This window comes from Macrotis lagotis, chromosome 4 (genome assembly GCF_037893015.1).
Source record: "Macrotis lagotis isolate mMagLag1 chromosome 4, bilby.v1.9.chrom.fasta, whole genome shotgun sequence".
NCBI lineage: Eukaryota > Metazoa > Chordata > Mammalia > Peramelemorphia > Peramelidae > Macrotis > Macrotis lagotis.
This window is the reverse complement of record NC_133661.1, coordinates 267,638,490-267,657,098: the sequence shown is the minus strand read 5'-3', so window position 1 is coordinate 267,657,098 and position 18,609 is coordinate 267,638,490. Positions and strand designations below refer to the sequence as shown.

The 18,609-nt window shown below is 35.8% G+C and overlaps 1 protein-coding gene and 1 non-coding gene across 2 annotated transcripts; both read right to left on the bottom strand.

Moving 5' to 3' along the window:
• Positions 1 to 10,754: 10,754 nt before the first annotated feature.
• Positions 10,755 to 11,150, bottom strand: LOC141520413 (large ribosomal subunit protein uL29-like). Its single transcript, XM_074232081.1, has one exon. The coding sequence runs from the start codon at positions 11,145 to 11,147 to the stop codon at positions 10,776 to 10,778; it is 372 nt and encodes a 123-aa protein (XP_074088182.1). The 5' UTR covers positions 11,148 to 11,150; the 3' UTR covers positions 10,755 to 10,775.
• A 6,790-nt stretch (positions 11,151 to 17,940) lies between these two features.
• On the bottom strand, positions 17,941 to 18,046 carry LOC141523145 (U6 spliceosomal RNA). Its single transcript, XR_012478354.1, has one exon. It is a non-coding gene; the product is annotated as a U6 spliceosomal RNA (small nuclear RNA).
• Between the last annotated feature and the right edge of the window lie 563 nt (positions 18,047 to 18,609).

The window sequence follows — 18,609 nt, the reverse complement described above, 5'->3', positions numbered from 1 at the left end:
GAGATGCAGGAAAAACATGAAAATGAAGTCAGCAGCTTAGTCAAGGAAATCCAAAAAAAGGCTGAAGAAAATAGCATGCTAAAAACCAGCTTAGGTCAAATGGATAAAACAGTTCAAAAAGTTATTGAGGAGAAGAATGCTTTAAAAAGCAAAATTGGCCAGATGGAAAAAGAGATAAGAAAACTCTCTGAGGAGAACAAATCCTTCAAACAAAGAATAGAATTCAGGGAGAGTGATGAATTTACCAAAAATCAGGAATAAATACTTCAAAACCAAAAAAATGAAAAATTAGAAGAAAATGTGAAATATCTCATTGAAAAAACAACTGATATGGAAAACAGACTTAGGAAAGATAATTTGAAAATTATTGGAATACCTGAAAGTCATGATCAGGAAAAGAGCCTTGACATCATTTTCAAAGAATTACTACAGGAAAATTGCCCTGATATTCTAGAAGCAGGGGGCAAAATAGAAATGGAGAGAATCTACCAATCCCCCCTCCCAGAAAGAGATCCCAAAAAACCAACCCCTAGGAATATTATAACCAAGTTCCAGAACTCCCAAGTCAAAGAGAAAATATTACAAGCAGCCAGAAGGACACAGTTCAAATATAGTGAAGCAGCAGTCAGGATCACACAGGACTTAGCAGCAACTACATTGGAAGCTCATAGGGCTTGGAATAGAATATACCGGAAGGCAAAAGAGCTTAGAATGCAGCCAAGAATGAACTACCCAGCAAGGCTGAATGTCCTCTTCCAGGGAAAAAGATGGACTTTCACTGAACCAGGGGAATTTCAAATGTTCCTTTTGGAATGGCCAGAGCTGAACAGAAGGTTTGATCTTCAGATACAGGACTCAGGTGAAGCATGGAGATTGGAGGAGAGGGGGGAAATATGAGGGACTTAATGATCATGATGAACTGCATGTATTCCTGTATAGAAAAATGACACTGATAATACTCATATGAACCTTCTCAGCTAATAGAGCAGGTAGAGGGAGCTTTTATAGTTGAAGCACAGGAAAAAGCTGAATTTGAAGATAAAATATGGTGTAAAAATGGAGTCAATAGAAAAAAAAGGGAAATGTAATGGGAGAAAGAAAAAGGAGAGGGGGAATAGGCCAAGATATTTCATATAATAAGATTTTTCTTTATTTCAATGAGCTATTGCAATGATATGGAAGGGGGGAGGCAAGGGGGAATGAGGGAACCTTTGCTCTCATCAGAGGTGGCTAGGAGAGGAAACAGCATATGAGATATAGACAATGGGGTATAGACATTTGGAGTAAGAAGGAGGGGGGAGCAGGGTGAAGGGGTGGGGATATGAATAAAGGAGGAAAGGATGGACCATGGGGGGACAGTGTTCAGATATAACACATTTTCTTTTTTTACTTCTTGCAAGGGGCTGGGATTGGATGGCCTGCCCAGGACCATAGGACCAGGTGGATGCTGGGCCTAAGGGGTGGTATGGGGGCTCAGGGCTTCTTGGCCCCAGGACCAGGGATCTGTCTGCTGCGCCACTCAGCGACCCTACAGCAGAGTCAGAGTGAAAGGAGAGAGAAAATATAGTACATGGTAGTGGAGAAATAAGAAAGGAGGGAGTTGCGATCAGCAATGGCAAAGTTGGAAAAATATGGAAGCAACTTTTGCGATGGACTTACCATAAAGAATGCGATCCACCCATGACAGAGTTGTTGGTGTTGGAACAAAGACTGAAGCACATTTTTTATTATTATTATTTGGGGGAGGGTGCAGGGCAAATGGGGCTGGGTGGCCTGCCAGGGGCCACAAAGCAGGGTGGTCTTTGGGGGTCTGAGGCCGGATTTGGACCCGGGTGCTCCTGGCTCAAGGGCCAATGCTCTGTCCGCCACCCAGTCACCCCTACTATTATTACTATTTTATTTTATTTTGGGTCTTTTTTTTTCTTTTTGGTTTTTGCAGGGCAATGGGGATCAGGTGGCTTGCATGTCACACAGCTGGGTGATTGTTGGGTCTACGGGGCTGGATGTGGGCTCAGGTGCTCATGGCTCCAGGGCTGGTGCTTCGTCCATTGCACCACCTGGCCATACCTACAATTATTACTATTTTTTTATTTTAATTTTTTTCTCTCCCCTTTATCACTTAAGCAAGTCTATATTCATGGGGGGAAGGGGGTATTTCGTTTACTCTTAAGCAAGAATATTTTATTAATGTAAAAAAACATTTGTACAAAATGAGAATAAAAAATAAAATAAAAAAATAAAATAAATTGAAATGAATTAATAACTGGTAGAAGAAATTGTATATTCTATTGTTAAAATTCTTTTAACAAAAATTTATAAAGTCCTTTACATGCATTATTATTGCAACATATATTATCCCCAAGAAGCTGGATTATATCTGTTGTTTAGATAAGGAAACTAAGACTTATGAGACTATTAACTGCTCGAGATCATATGGGAAATTGTAGGGATGGGCTCAAATTCTAATCCTCTGAGTCAAAACTGAATATTCTCTTCATTATTATATACTTACGGAAACTATTATGTACAGAAAATAATAAGTAATAATTCCTAACATCTATATGTTATTCTTTAGTCATTTTTAGTTCTGTCTGATTCTTTGTGATTCCTTTGGGGGTTATCTTGGCAGAGATAGCAGTGTGATTTTACATTATTTTCTCCAGTTATTTTATAGATAAGGAAACTGAGGCAAATAGGGTTGAGTAACTTGCCCGGGGTCACACAGCTAGTTAAGTGTCTGAAGTTGGATTTGAAGTCAGCAAGGTGATGAGTCCACACCACAACATAACTGCCCTGGCACATTTTTGTAATACTTATTATAGGTCAAGCATTATATTAAGTGCTTTAAAACTATTATCTCATTTGATCCTCACAACAACCCTGGGAAATAAGGGCTATTATTATTCCCATTTTACAGATGAAGAGACTAAGACAATCAGAGGTTAAGTGACTTGTTCATACCACCTGTAAGAATCTCAGGTCTATATTTGAACTTGAGTTTTTCTAGGTTGAAACTAGCCACTGGCTGATCCCCCTGCCTCAGGTTTCTTCTAATGACAATTCATATTCTACTCAGCTGACAAAATAATGTTTAACCACCTTTGAATAAACCAATGAAAGTTGCAAGTTTATTCATGGTTCAGTTAACATTAAAAAAAAAAATCATGCCTGCACTTTGTACCTCTAAACTTGGGTAAATGACCAACATTTTGTACAACTATCTTGTAAACAAAAAGAGCAATATTACAAAAATAATTCAAAGTGTTTGTTCTATTTTCTTTGTCCTTATTTTTTGAGGCAATAGGAATTAAGTGACTTGCCCAGGGTCACACAGTTAGTAAGTGTCTGACTCCAAATCTGACACCCTACCCACTCCACTGCCTAGCTGCCCTAAGAGAGGTCTAGTTCCTCCTAATCAAAACTTTTTCCTCCTTCAAATAAGTTCTCTCAATGAGATTCCCCATCCTTACTTATGGTGATCAGATTACATTTCAGATTCCTATTAAAGTCTTTTGCAAATAAGAGGCTAAGAATCAAAGTATATAGTATATTTTGTACCTTTGGTGTGCAGGCAGTTTTTCTGAGCAAAGTTTACTGTCTTTGCTGGCTTCTTCATGGCCAGTTGAAGTATTCAAGCCTCAGATCCCTTCCGAAGTACATAATGTTTCCTTTACATCTAAAAGTGAATTCTTTTTCAATGTCTCCACATTTGTCCCTTTTGAACTTTAGCTTTGTTTAATTTTAAGCACCCCCTTAGAAGTACAACACTAGGATAAAAGCAGCTATTATTTCTGCACTTTACTGTATAACTACCTTATTTTATTTTCCAGTCATAAAATTATAGGATGATATATCCACAAAAGTCCTATTCAGATGTTTCATCATTGTATAGAAGTAATCTTGGATTCTTGAGACCATGCCAGCCAAATACAAGTTTTGTCACATTCTTCTGAACTAGAAAGGATTTGAGTAAGGTCCAAATGACAGACTTCGTAAGTTGTTCAAGGCAAGGGTAGCAAAATGGTGCAATGTGCAGAGTGCTAAATTTGGAGTCACAGACTTGAATTCAGATCCTGGCTCTACTATTTATTATCTTTTTGACCTTAGCATGTCAATCTCATTTTACTAGGTCTCCATTTCCTCATCATTAAAATGAGAAGTTTGGATTAGATGGTTCTATACTCCCTTGCAAATCTAAATCTATAATCCCATGGCCCACCTGGCTAAGTACAGAGAAGCTTGTCATTAATAAACTGGCCACTGGTGGCTTATTTTCTAATCAAAGCAACCCAAGCAACACAAAACCAAAATATCCTCCACAAATATATCGCTCTAGGATCCCATTGTGGTATGAAAGTCACTCTGACTTGGTAAGTCCTACTTGTTGAAAATGCTTCCATTATGATCCTGGCAAAAGACAAGGACCAACCTTGCTAAATTCAGAGATACTCATCATCAGAGGGTCAAACACCAAATATCAAAATTTTTGACCATAATAACCTAGGAAACATACAAAAATACAAAATGACTTTCAGTCCTATAAAGTTAGCTACTCTCATGTGGGCAACAGTTACAGTGTGATTAAGATGTAGGGAAAGGGTATTTAAAATTTTTCAGGTCTTTATTTAAAATATTAATTTAACTGCTGACAAGGCATGACAGCTGTTCAATAATAATGAACATTTAAATAAAGCTTTGAGATTTAAAAAGAGCTACATATTAATGTGTATATATAAAGAGAGATGGAGAGACAGATTCAGAGAGAGAGAGACAGACAGAGTAAGAGAAAGAAGAAGGAAAAAGGAAGAAGGACAGAGGAAGAAAGACAGAAAGAGAACAAAAGAAGAGAGACAGGGGAGAGACTAGGAGAGGGGAGATATTTATCTATTATACCACTACATCTTACTGTTGTGAGCATAGTATCCTCACAACAGCCCTGCAAAGTAGGTAGCTAATAAGAGTCTAAGGAGGGATTTGAATGCAGCTCTTCCTGACTTCACATCTTTTGTCCTATCCACTGACATAAAGCCTCCCTAATCAACAAGCTTACACAATGCTATAAGAATTAAATTATATACATCTCTACCTTTTCAATGTATATGAAACCAAAAAACATAACAAAGTTGCGTATAAATGGAAAGGCAGTCCAGAAGTTACAGGTTCTTCACAAAGAGCTGAATAAAGGCATTTACGAAGCTATTTTCACAGTGTGAACTAAGGTAACATAGATCACTTGGGTGATATGAACATAGACAAACTCTCATGAAGATAATTTCAATTTATTTGTTTATATCCATTGCAGAAAATCAAGCAAAGATATCCTATGAAGAACCTGACAAGTTCTTCTAAAGCAAATTACCATAGATTTTGGTACAAAGCAAAGGTAGAAAAAGAAGATGGGAAATGTGGCGAAAATAACATTATGTTTCACAAAATTAAAAGATCAATGTCATGCATTTAGTCAGTCAATAAACATGTATAAGAATGTACTGTATGCCAGCCATTTTGTTAAGCACCAGATACCAAATAATTTAAAAAAAAGATAAAAGACAGTCTGTCCTCTCAAAAAGCTCATAGCTCAAAAAAAAAAATCATAGCTCAAATAGGAAGACAGTATGCAAATAATTTGTACAAACAAGCTACGTACAAGATAAATTGAAAGTAATCCACAGAAGGAAGGACTAGAATTGAGGAGCTTCAGGAAAGACTGTCTATAAAAGGTACAATTTTAAATGGGACTTATAGGAAACCAGGAAGTGAAAATAAGGAGGAAGAACCTTCCACGGGTATGTGGAAGAGTCAGTTAAAAGTGCCTAAAGTCTGGAGATGGAGTATTTTATTTGAAGAACAAGGAGGCTACTGTCACTGAACTGCAGAGCCCCCAGGGGTATGTAACATTTAGAAGAATAGAAAGAACAGGAGAGAGGAAGGTAAGTTGTAAAAGGTTTTGCACATTAATCAGAGAATTTTATATTTGATCCTGAAATACCAAAAAAAAAGTAACTGGCATTTATTGAGTAGAGGGGTAACATTGTCAGACCCATGTTTTAGGAAAATTACTTTAACAGCTCAATTGGAAGATGGATTAGAAAGGGGAAAGATCTGTCAGGGATACTAAAGCGAAAGCTATTTCAGTAGTGCAATGGATAAAGCACTTGGCCTGGAATCAGGAAGAACTGAGCTCAAATTTGAATTCACACACTTACTAGCCATATGACCTTTGGCAAGAAAATTAAACTTATACCATGAAAACAATGTAAAGACTGGCAAATTGCCTTCTGTAGGGGGTGGGGGAGGGAAGTAAGATTAGGGAAAAATTTGTAAAACTCAGAATAAATAAAATCTTTTAAGTACATAAAAGAAAGAAAATTAACCTTGCTTTCCTCAGTTTCCTCATCTGTAAAGTGAAATGGAAAACTATTTCAGTATCTTTACCAAGAAAACTCCAAATAAGGTCACAAAGAGTTGGAAACAATTGAAACAACTGAACAACAATAACAACAACATTGCAAATAGTCCAAGATTGAGTTGATGATGTAATGTATATCAAATATTTTCTTCAATAAAAAAAAAATCAGACAGAGCTTAACACTGCAGAGAATACAAAATTCCTACTGTACCTATTATTTGGTGATGTTTAAAACTTATTTGACCTAGTCAAACAAAATGTAACTTTAAAATGCCCCACACACAAATGTTAGAAATAATACAAGATTCTATGGCAGAAGCATCTACTGAGATAACTTTCTTTGGTGACCTGTTTAGTATTAAAAAATGAGGTATAAAATAGGAGCAGTCTTTGGCACTGTTGATCACCCTCTTCTTGATATTCTCTTGATACTATTCTCTCCTAGTTCTTCTATCAGACCACTCCTTTGTTGGATCTTCATCCAACACTTGCTATTTGTGGGTATTCTCCAGAGCTCTGTCTTAGGACCTTATCTCTTTTCTGTCTATTATTTCACTTGGGTATCTCATCAGTTCTCATGGTTTCAATTGTCCTCTTTATGTTGACAATTCCCAGATCTACTTATCCAGCTCTAACTTCTATCCTGACCTCTAAAGTCACATCTCCAACTGTCTATTGGACTTCTCAAACTGGTGGGCCATAAACATCTTAAACTAAGCATAACAAAAATTGAATTCACTCTCTTTCCCCCCAAACATTCCAGGATCCAGGCTCTCAATCACAGTGACCCTCCACATATCTAATCTGTTGCCAAGGTTTATTGGCTTTGCATTTAGTAATATCTCTTGCACACACACACACCCTTCTTTTCTTTGACACTGTAGCCACTATGGTGTAAGTCTTCCTCATCTCACAACTAAACTATTGTAGTAGCCTGCTGGTTGGTCTCCCTGACTCAAACCTCTCCCCACTCCAATTTATCTTGCATTCAGATGTCCAATTGACCTTAAAGTGTAGATCTGACCAAGATACTTTCAAATTCAATAAAATCCAGTGGCTCTCTAATACCTCCAAGATCAGCTATAAAGTCTTCTGTTTGATGTTTAAAGCCCTTCAACCTCCAACCTTTCAAGTCTTTACCCTTTACAACATAGTAATACTGATCCTTTGCTGAGCCTTGAACAAGATACAGTCAATGCTTATTTACTAATACACTCACTAAGATGCTCACTAGTATTATAAATATTAGGAAAGACCCCAGCAATTATGAAATGTCTTTCTCTTTCTGTCTCACTCTTTCCCCTTCTTCCTCTCTTCTTCAATACTTCAATAGTATATAAAAAAGAGAAGATGGGGGGATCCAAATCTGAGCCTTTGGGTACAGGCTCAGTTATGAATCCACCAAAAAGAGACTGCAAAAAGCAACAATGTTGTTGAAATACTTTAAAGAGGGGAGAGTGTCTAAGTAGAGAGGCAAGGGTTGTGCAGAGAGATCAAGGGGGATAATAATTGAGAAAAGGTATTGGATCATGAGTATAGCAGAAAGCAAATCTGCATGTAATTTGTACTTTCTGGGTATTCTCCCAACCCCAACTTGCACTGGCAGACTGGTTCACCAAATAAGTCTGCTCTTTGTCTCCTCAGAATCTAGGAATAACCCTGAAAAGTTTGGGAGTTCTTTTTCCAATGAATACTATAGTTCACATGCCCTTCCCAATGTGTTTCTGATATTAATTATAGTGTCATATTCTGTAAAGAATTCAAACAAGGTTACTCTCTTGATGGTGAGGATCCTCAAATGTTCTCCATAATTTTTAAATAACACAGTAGTAATTACACTTGAGTCTAGAATGCTACACATTCGCTTTATTAAAATTCATAATTATTTAAGAGATTTTTAAAACTATTCATACTTTAAAAACAAAGTGATTAAAAAAAACACTACCCAAATGAGGCAGATAGGTGGTATAGTAGATAGAGTGCTGGACTCGAAGTCAGGAAAACCTAAATGCATATCCTCCCTGGGATACTTACCAACTTTATGACCACAGGCAAATCTCTTAGCCTCAGTTTCCTATCTGTAAAATGAAGATCATAAACTACCTTACAGAATTGTTGTGAGGATTAAATGAGAAAGTATTTGTAAATCATTTTGAAAACCTCCTCTGTAAATGATAGTGGTAAATAATGTAAACAATAACAATTATTGGTAATAGAAATTTATGACATGCAGTTGAACAAAGAGTTTTTCATATTCTGTGTGTGTTTGTGTGTGTGTGTGTGTGTGTGTGTGTGTGTGTGTGTGCGCGTGCGGGCGCACATGTATACGAGACTCTCTTAGTCTATATATTGAAGAGATATAATGATGAGAATTGGTAGAGGAAGGAAGCATCCTACAGATATGAAATTGCATCTGGGCAAAAACATAGAAGTAAATTTTGGCAGGTTTCACTGATATAAGCGCACCCTCATCAGTCCAAATTACATTCTACCCATTCCTTCAAAGAATCATAGAACAGATTTAGAACTTACAAGGATCTGAGAGATCTTTTCTCATTTTAAAGAAGCTGAAGCACTAGAGGTTAAGTGACTTGCCCAAGATCACCCTGGTAGTAAATGATAGACCCATGATTTGAAAAATCTTGTAGCTCTAAAAATAACATAATTATTGCTTTTTCATCCATCATTTTTATTCTCTGAGGTGTTTGCCCATGTTCTCTCACAAATCTGCCAAAAATAATTCAATTTCCTGAAAGCACCTTGATTTATATGTTTTTTTGTATAACTACAATTTTGACTGTTCATCTGTTATCTCTTATTTTTGTTCGATGACAGTCCTTTCTTTTCCAATTGATTTAATTGTGTCTTTTATAGAATTCTTGGATGTATATCCAACAATTGATAAGGATATGGGTGCTAGTGTGATGGTGAGAGTTACTCCTTTCAGTCCATAGTCATCATATTATTGACACCACTCTTTCCTGGCTTTGCACTTTAAGGCATGTCTTCTATTCTATTTAACCTCAATGCATCTATCCCTGCCTATGCTTTCAAAATTTTTGTGGGAACACAATGACAAAGAGGAAAATCCCTAAGTGTCTACCTTGGTCTAACTTCCAGCTCATTACCCTATGAAAGACTTTTTTACTTGTTTGCCTAGGATCTGGATAAAGATTTTTTTTCTTTTCCTCTGGAAATTATAAAAACATTATTTTTAAAATATTTTTTAAAATATTTAAAAATAAATTTAAAATAAATCTCTTGTTCAACACTGAACTTCAGTATTAGTAAAGACCCCAACAATTATAAAATGGCTTTCTCTTTCTGACTCACTCTCTCTCCTTCTCCCTCTCTTCTTCATCACTTCAATAGTATAAAAAGAGAACGTTTGAGGTTCCAAATCAGATCCTTGAATTGCAGCCTCAGTTGCTATCCCCACGAAAAGAAGACTAAAAAAAGGAGAGCCCAGATTCCAAAAACAAAAACAAAAAAACAGTGTTGTGGAAATCCTTTAAAGAAGACAAAGTATCCAAGTGGAAAGAGGCAATAATAGTGTTAAATGGTGCAGAGAAATCAAGAGGGACAAAAACTCAGAAAAGTTCATTATAGCAGAAAGGGAATATAATTTGTGCTTTCTGGGTATTCTCCCAATTCCTACTTGCACTTACAAGCTGGTTCATCAAATGAGGTTGTAACCAATACCCTCACAATCTAGGAAAAACCCTGAAGAATTTAGGAGTTCTTTTCCAATGAATATTATAACTCGCAAGCCCCTGCTAGTGTATTCGTGTCATTAATTTTTCAATATAAATTAGTCATTCAAATTGAATTAGCTTTTAGAAATGAGAATTTACTATGGTGGAAGAGTAGATTTAAAATATGTCCCCAAATGTCTGTGACACATTCACCACCATTTGTCCATTTTCCCCTTCAGCAAAATTTTACTCAAAAATTCACTGGTTGCAGAATCATGTCTCTGCTGGGTCTTCTTCTGGGATGATGATCAGGGTTAAGTTGCTTCAGCAAAACAGAAACTCTAAGCGTGGATCTGTTGTACTTTTGCAGGTCAAACAAAAGCCATTCATATGATCCATACCTTGAAACCAGAAAATGAACAGGAAAGTGCATGCACCAATGTCACAACATCATAGACCAGCTGAACCCCTTAAATATGGTTCAACATTTTCATATAAGTAATATTGAGTTTTTTGTCTATTTTAACAAAAGATGTGTATATAGGAATTAAAATCTTTATTTTAAAATATTTGTCTCATAATTGCAATAGACAACTTTATTGTATGCAGCATTAATTGCTATTTTCTTTTTTATAACAATTTAAGTTTTTATTTATTAGCACCTTAACAAATTATGCCTTAACAGCAAATTTTCGAAGAGGGTACAGGCGTTCTTTCCTCTGCTGTTTTTTAGTCTTCAGGCTTTCTTCATGTTTATTAAGCCTGTAGCACATGGCATGGGTCTTCTTGGGCCAAAGGTCCAGGAGCTTGTATTTCTTGCCCTTATAGAATTTCCTGAGGTTCTCTTTCTGTGTCTGGTTGATGACAGTCAGGACCTGGGCAATAGATTTTCGGACGACTCGGATCTTAGATAGTTTGGATGCAGCTCCTCCTGTGACCTTGGCCATTCTCAACTGGGAAAATTGCACCTTAAAATCATCTAATTGCTTAAGTAGCTCCTCCCTCTTCTTCCCACGAAGATCCCTGGCCTTGATTTTTGCCATGATCACGGAAGTGAGACTCCACCACCGGTTCTGAGGAGAAAGAGCTAATTGCTATTTTCTCCCAGGATTTTGACAATAGATTTCAAGATTTTAGAAAACACCAATGACATTTCAGTATATATGTTGCTCCATTCCCATTTGACATCAATGTGTTGCCTGCAAACTTGCAAACAGAATATATAGATTTGCAATCAGATATGCAACAAAAAGAAAATTTTATTCAGATGTCTTTATTGGACTTTTATAAGCTGAACCTGCCTAAAGAAAAATATCTGGCATTTCATGAACATGCTCTATTCATGGTGTCTCTTATTTTGGGATTAATAAATATATTCACAAACAACTTTTTTTCTCATATGAAGCATACAAAAAATAAAAATAGAACAAAAATTCAATACAAGCATCTTGAAAATATTCTTCACATCACACAACCTCTATCAAACCAGATAAAGATGCATTGGTATCCAAAAAGAAGGATCAGTATTCACAATAAAAAATATTTTATTTAAAAAGTAAATGTTTTGTTATTATGCTCATTGTTTTTGATTTTAAACTTTATTAAATTATAATATTCTTTATTGCATTATTATATTTTATTATTATACTCATTGGTAATAATTTTAGTCATAATTAAATACTGAATTCTATATACAGTCCTCCTTGACAAATTTTGAGGGGGCAATGAGACTCAGAAGAATTAAAATGTTAGATACCCATGCTCTAGTTGGTCCCTGAAACATTTCCATCTCTCAACCAATAGGTAGAAAAGTACAGGGGAAAGTGAAGGCAAAAATCTTTCTAACTCTAGCTGGTCATCTAAGCAGCAGATGACTGTGCTAAGTCTCTTCTTTCATATTATTATTTCAAGCAACAAGCAGCAGTCTAGGCTCTGAGGTCTGTTCTCAGATCCAATAGCAGGTTTTGCTTTGTCCCACCTTGAAGATGTATTCTGATTCCCTTAGAGTTCTGATTTTGACCAATCATACTGTTCCAAAGCAGGGTCCTTTTTGAAAAATGATACCTTCATCTTTTGCTGAGAAACCAAAATACTTATTTCTATCAATGAAGCCAAAACTATTTAATGTACAAATTTTCCCAAAGTCACTTAATTGTACTAGGTGTCAGGGTTGATTTGGACTGATTTCTCAATGTTTCCTTCACAACTAATTTTTCTGCCTTTTTCCATTAATAAAATTATCCAAATCAGAAAATTTTACCTGCACACATATATGTACACATTTGTATAAATTAAATAAATACACACATACCTATATATATAGATGTCTATATGATGACATATGTAACTGATAGAAACATATATATAGTATTTACATATATAGTATTTCTCATATATAGAGAGATATGTAAATCATATATATAAATATCATAGAACTTGAAAGGAAGGAGTAAAGAGTGAATGATTGCAAAAAGGATTCGCTGAATATGTTTTTTGCCTTGTCCATTTCAGGATCACCTGTTTGATTAAATGTGCCCAGGAAAAGAAACACAAGGCAAATGCAGCAATGAAGGTCTTGAGATTTAGTCTCAAACAAATCTGAGTAAGTACACGCTTTTGTTGCCAACTATGTTGGGTTCCCTTATGGAGCACAGCCAAGTCCAGAGAATAGCTCCTAAGAGTTACAAGCTGCTTATTAAGAAAGAATAGTATGAAAGTGGAAGTTTTTCTCCTTTGAATTTTTGACTACATGACCAGTCCTCTTTGATTTAGTCATCTCCTCTTGATGTCACCATGGGAACCAAGAGATTATTGCATCATCCCAAAGATCTTTAGCTCTAAACAGTACATCCCCAGAAATAGAGGAATTCAGCCCAGTTCCACATAAACTTCATTGGGTGTGTTATAAAAATGGTAGATAACATGTAGTCTCTCTGACTAACCCTATTACAGATTTCAGACGCAAGACTGATGAAAAGGTCCAAGGGTTGTAAATGTCATGGACCCTTTTGGCAGTGTGGTGAAGTTGGTGAACTCTTTTTCAGAATGGTGATTTCCATCAGCAGGGTAGATAACAAGACTCAGGAGTTTGTAGAACTCATCAGGAGGTCATATGACATGCCTCAGTGTTTGGAGGTGTATAAGAAAATGAAATTCTTATATGAGTAAGTTCACTCGAGCCTGTATGAGAACGTGTCCTTCCCCCCCCCCCCCCGAACATGTCCTATGTGATTTGACCATGTTCTTAGAGTCCCAGGAACTAGCCATTTCTTGGAACATAAACAGTACTGAAAAGAACTGGCTATTTTCATACTGACCTTAATTATGTTGTGTCTTGCAGCCCCATATGACATCTTCCTAACGTCATAACACTTACTGACTTCCTACATTCATGATGAGAATTCTGGGATCCTTTCCAATTGAATATGGCAACAAACTTTTGTTCTCCCCTAATAAATATCCTAAGACTACAATCATTCATGAAGAAGAAGAAGAAGAAGAAAGAAAGAAAGAAAGAAAGAAAGAAAGAAAGAAAGAAAGAAAGAAAGAAAGAAAGAAAGAAAGAAAGAAAGAAAGAAAGAAAGAAAGAATTCTCCAGCCAAGGTGATTAAGAGTTGGTGCTCCCCAAAATTGGTGATGTTTTCTCTATCTTTCTCTTCTACTTTTGTTACAGTATTAATAATCCTTTCTCATATATATATAATTTACTGTATAGAATTTTATTGTAAGCAATCTATTCCTTGCATTATTAAAATACTTTCATTTTCAATTGCGTGAGAGCATCATTTACAGGAACGAATCCGAACCTCATTAAAATCACAATACAGGAGGGTTTAGCAATAATATATGTCATAAGACCCAGTGGGCTATGAGGTGTAAAGGCAAAACAAAAAGTAAGGTTTGATTGCCTTCCAATTAAGGAAAGGATTGTAGTTGAGACTTCTTGATTATCCAAATGATGCTAGCTGCAATATTTGCTCTAAAGCTTGAGGAGAAAGGTCTGACAAGCAGGAAATAGGGAGTAGGGTCTGAGGGCCAGAGAATAGATGAGATGATGAGTCCCCTCCCTTGAGGGAGGAATGAATGTGTCAGTATTAATGCTGGGTAGAGTAAAGGAAGGGAGTACCAGTAGTATTCCACTGAGTTCTTTAGAGTCTGGTGGAATAATGATTATGAATACCTGAATGGTATAGTAGTCAAAGAGCCAGTTTCAATCAAAAAGTCAAAGCTTCAAGTCACACTTCTAGCATATCTTGGCCAACTAAGCAGATCACTTAACTTGATCCAGGTAAGCCTCTAACTGTAGAACTTCTTAACTTTCAGTCTGTGAACTTGTTTTTTCATAAATTTTGATAACTATTTCAATATAATTAGGTTCCTTTGTAATCCTATGCATTTTATTTTATTATTTTAAATCACCATTCTGAAAAAGAGTTCATCAACTTTGCCACACTGCTAAAAGGGTCCATGACATTTACAATCCATGGGACAGCTAGGTGGTGCAGTAGGTAAAGCACCAGCCCTGGAGTCAGGAAGACCTGAGTTCAAGTATAACCTAAGACACTTGATACTTAATAGCTGTGTGACCTTGGACAAGTCACTTAATTCCATGACTGCCTCCAGTCATCCAGTCTCCATTGACCCCAGATGGTTCCCAAAGAGAAAGTGAGGCTGGTGACTTAGCACTGAACCTCCTTGTTCAATCCAATTCACTTGCTTTGCATAGCATTACCTCAATGATGTCATCATCTCTGAAAATGAAGGAAAAACATCACCATGATGACAAGTTGCAAAACAGCTGCAGATAGGCACTTGGAAGGAGTTTTTCTACCTGGAGTTTCCTAATCAATAAAATCATTGGTCCAGACCTGCTACCTACCACCCATGTGACTTTGATCAACAGCTAAAGCTTTTTTGAGAGTCAGTTTCCTCACTCACAAAATGAGGGTAATAAATTCTAAATTTTCTTTCAGCTCTAAAACATATGGTCATGTGATTCCCAAGACACAGGTACCATGGAGTGTTTTGTGGCCAATTGAAGTTACTATTAATCTAGTAAACTAAATCTTAATTAATAGACTAGGTATGAACCATTGTTGAGGCTTTCAGGATTCTAAGGTCATAAAGTATCCAGGCCTAGTGCTTCTGCCACATGCAATTCTTTTTAAATATCGCTTGTAGCCCATGTTTAGCCTTAGAGTAAGAACTGCTTTTATCCTCCATTGGACAAACCAGCTTGGATAGCATTGCAATTTCTCTAGTGTTCTTTGAAGAGTGGGAACTCACAAAATAAAAAAAAAAAATCTGTCCTTTTCCCTTGAATTTATTTTTAACAGACAGTAGCAGTATCTCCATTTAACAAACTTTCTGTTGATTTCTAAAAAGAGAGCTCATTCACATTTCCTTAAGGATATCATTGACTAATTAAGTCATAAGTGAACTATCAAAATTTCATTGAGGAATTTGGTCTTTTTCTAAGAACCTATCTTTTTGAAAGTATTAGAATAGCTAATTTAGCTAAGTATGATATTCCAGAAGCTATATTTTGGGGGGGAAACAGTGCAAAGAACTTTCGTTGTTAGCTCTAAAAAGTTTATTTATGAATTCAATTTATAAAATAGCAATGCATTTATTGCTAAATTAAATGCCAGATATAAAAGCAAAATAGTCATTATAATTACCTTATTTCATATAATCATATGAAATTCAATGATCTGAAAAGAAAAAACAATCCATAGAATAAGAAATGTCAAAGCAAACAGCTACATCTTACAATGAGATATATCTCTTCAGATTTAATAGGACCAGAAAAGAAGGGGAAAGACTTTAAAAACATTTAGAAAATGTTCTGTCTTCCTAATATTTAAACCTATAGACTGTTTTTTAAAAAAATGCCCCCTTGATGTAAATTGTTCTAATTTTTGTCATTTACTCATTATATTCCACTCAAATGCCTTATTCACTTTCAGAAAACTGAATTTTAAAACAGTTCAATGGAATTTGGCAATCATTAATAAATATTGTCTGAGTGTCTTCCAGATGCCTGGCACTCTAAGTTTGTGTAATGGAGTTTCCAAGACAAAGAAGATATTTTAAAGCTTCAAAGATCCCATAAGCTAGTGAGGGAGAAATGGATGAATAGCAAATTAAAATGCCACAAATAATTTTTTGAAACAGTTGTTCCATACTATCACTAGTAAATAGGAAATGTATGGGTGAATTACAGGAGTTTTGAAAGGAGAGAGAAAGAATACAAAAAAAAAACAGATGGAAAGATATTTAAAGCAGGAGGTTGGGAGAGGACAGAGAGATATTTAAGGAGATGAGAACAGGATGAAATAAAGAGAAAAGTTTAGAGAATGATTAAGAATAAAGGGAGGGGGGCAGCTAGGTGGCACTGGCCATGGAGTTACAAGTACCTGAGTTCAAATTCAACCTCAGACACTTAATAATTACCTATCTGTGTGACCTTGGGCAAGTCACTTAACTCCACTGTCTAGAAGAAGAAGAAGAAGAAGAAGAAGAAGAAGAAGAAGAAGAAGAAGAAGAAAGGGAGGGAGGGAGGGACATAAAAAGTAAAGAGTAGAAAGAACAAGAGAACAACAGACCCATTGGTGCTGAGGTGAAATTTAATGTAGATAATGTAGATAATGGACTTGGAAACTCACATAGCAGCATAACATCAACAGTCATTTGAAAAACCAATTAACTGATTAATCACAGTTCATAGTCCTTTCATTCACTCAGACCTTAAAATCTAAGTGACGCCATTATAAATGGGAACTTCGAGAGTAGAGGAGGGAAGTATGTATGAATTATTTTTCTGAACTGAACCTGCTCTGGCTAGATAAGCATGGTGTCCCACTTTTTATGACCCCATTTGGGGTTTTCTTAGCAAAGATAGTAGAGAGATTTGACCTTTCCTTCTCTGGGTCATTTTACAGATGGGGAAACAAATTAAGCAACTAGACCAGAGTAACAGGGCTAGTGTTTGAGACTGAATTTGAACTCAGGAAGATGAGCCTTCCTGACTGCAGGTCTGGCCACCTAGCTATCATAAGTTCAAGTATTAAGTTTGAAGAGACTCAATAAGCCTTTTAGTCCAATCCATATATAAATAAAAATCCCTTCTAAAACTTAGCCAATAAGTGACCATCAGCCTCTGTTAGAAGACCTCACTCCACCTTTGGATGGATCATGTCAGGAAGTTTTTTCAAATGGGTTACTTTCTATCTACTCTGTATGCACTTGGTGTATACTTATTTATTTTGCTTCTCCATTAGAAAAAAGGCAGGGACTGTTTTTGCCTTTCATGTATCCCCAGAACTTAGCATAGTTTCTTTTGCATAGCAAGCATTTAATAAATGCTTGCTGACTACTCCCTTTCTGTCTAATGCCTAGGGGGGAAAAAGTCTATATTGGTTGCCTACACTTCCTTTCCTCTCTCTCTCACTTCTCAATCCCTTGTAATCTGGTTTCTAATCTCAACACTATTGAAGCTTCTCCTCTCCAAAAGTAGGAAGGAAGGATACAGGCATTTATTAAGTCAATGCACCAGGCAGTGTGCAGTGCTTTGCAATTTTTTTTTTTGCTTGTTTGATATCCATAACAACTCTGTGAAGTAAGGGCTATTATTATTCCCTTTTTACAGTTGAGGAAACTGAGGCAGATAGCAATTAAGTGACTTGCTCAGGGTCACACCATTATTAAGTGTCTGAGATAGGATTTGAACTTGTCTTCCTTACTTCCAGACACAGAACATATAGTTACCCCATTTACCAAATTTACTAATGTCTTAATTGCCAAATCCAATAGCCTTTTTTCTTCTTCTCTTTTTAAAATATGGAATGTTCACAAATTTACATGTCATCCTAGTACAGGGGCCACAATAATTTTTTCTGTATTTTTCCAATTTTAGTGAATGGGCTGATGAATCAAGTACCTAATGGCATTTTTTCAAGAAACTTCATTCAATTTTTCAATATTTTATATTGCTCATTACCTTTCTTGTTGAATGCTCTCTACTCTGGATTCTTGTGACACTGTTCTCTATTGGTCCTCCTCCTACATGTTTAATCACTTCTTCTCAATCTCTTTTCTTGAATCTTCAATTTAGTCATCTGACCTTGAAAATGTTCTGAGGCACTACCTTGGGTCTTTCTCTTCTCTACAGTCTGTATTTCAATGACCTCATCAACTCACATGAGTTCAATGGCTTCTATTTGGCTGTTTTTTGACATATATATATATATAATATTATATTATATTATATTATATTATTATATTGATCAACTAACTTTAATTGTTAATTAAAACTTGTTTCATAATTATATAATATATAATACATTAAATTATTAATTAAAATAACTTTATTAAAAAGTACGTACCAAACAAAAATAATCTTTGCCACCCTGGAGTTTCCATTCTATTTGAAGGGGAGACAAGTATATATTTAAATAATATATAGCAAATAAAAGGTAATAATAAATAAAAGGGGTAGAAACA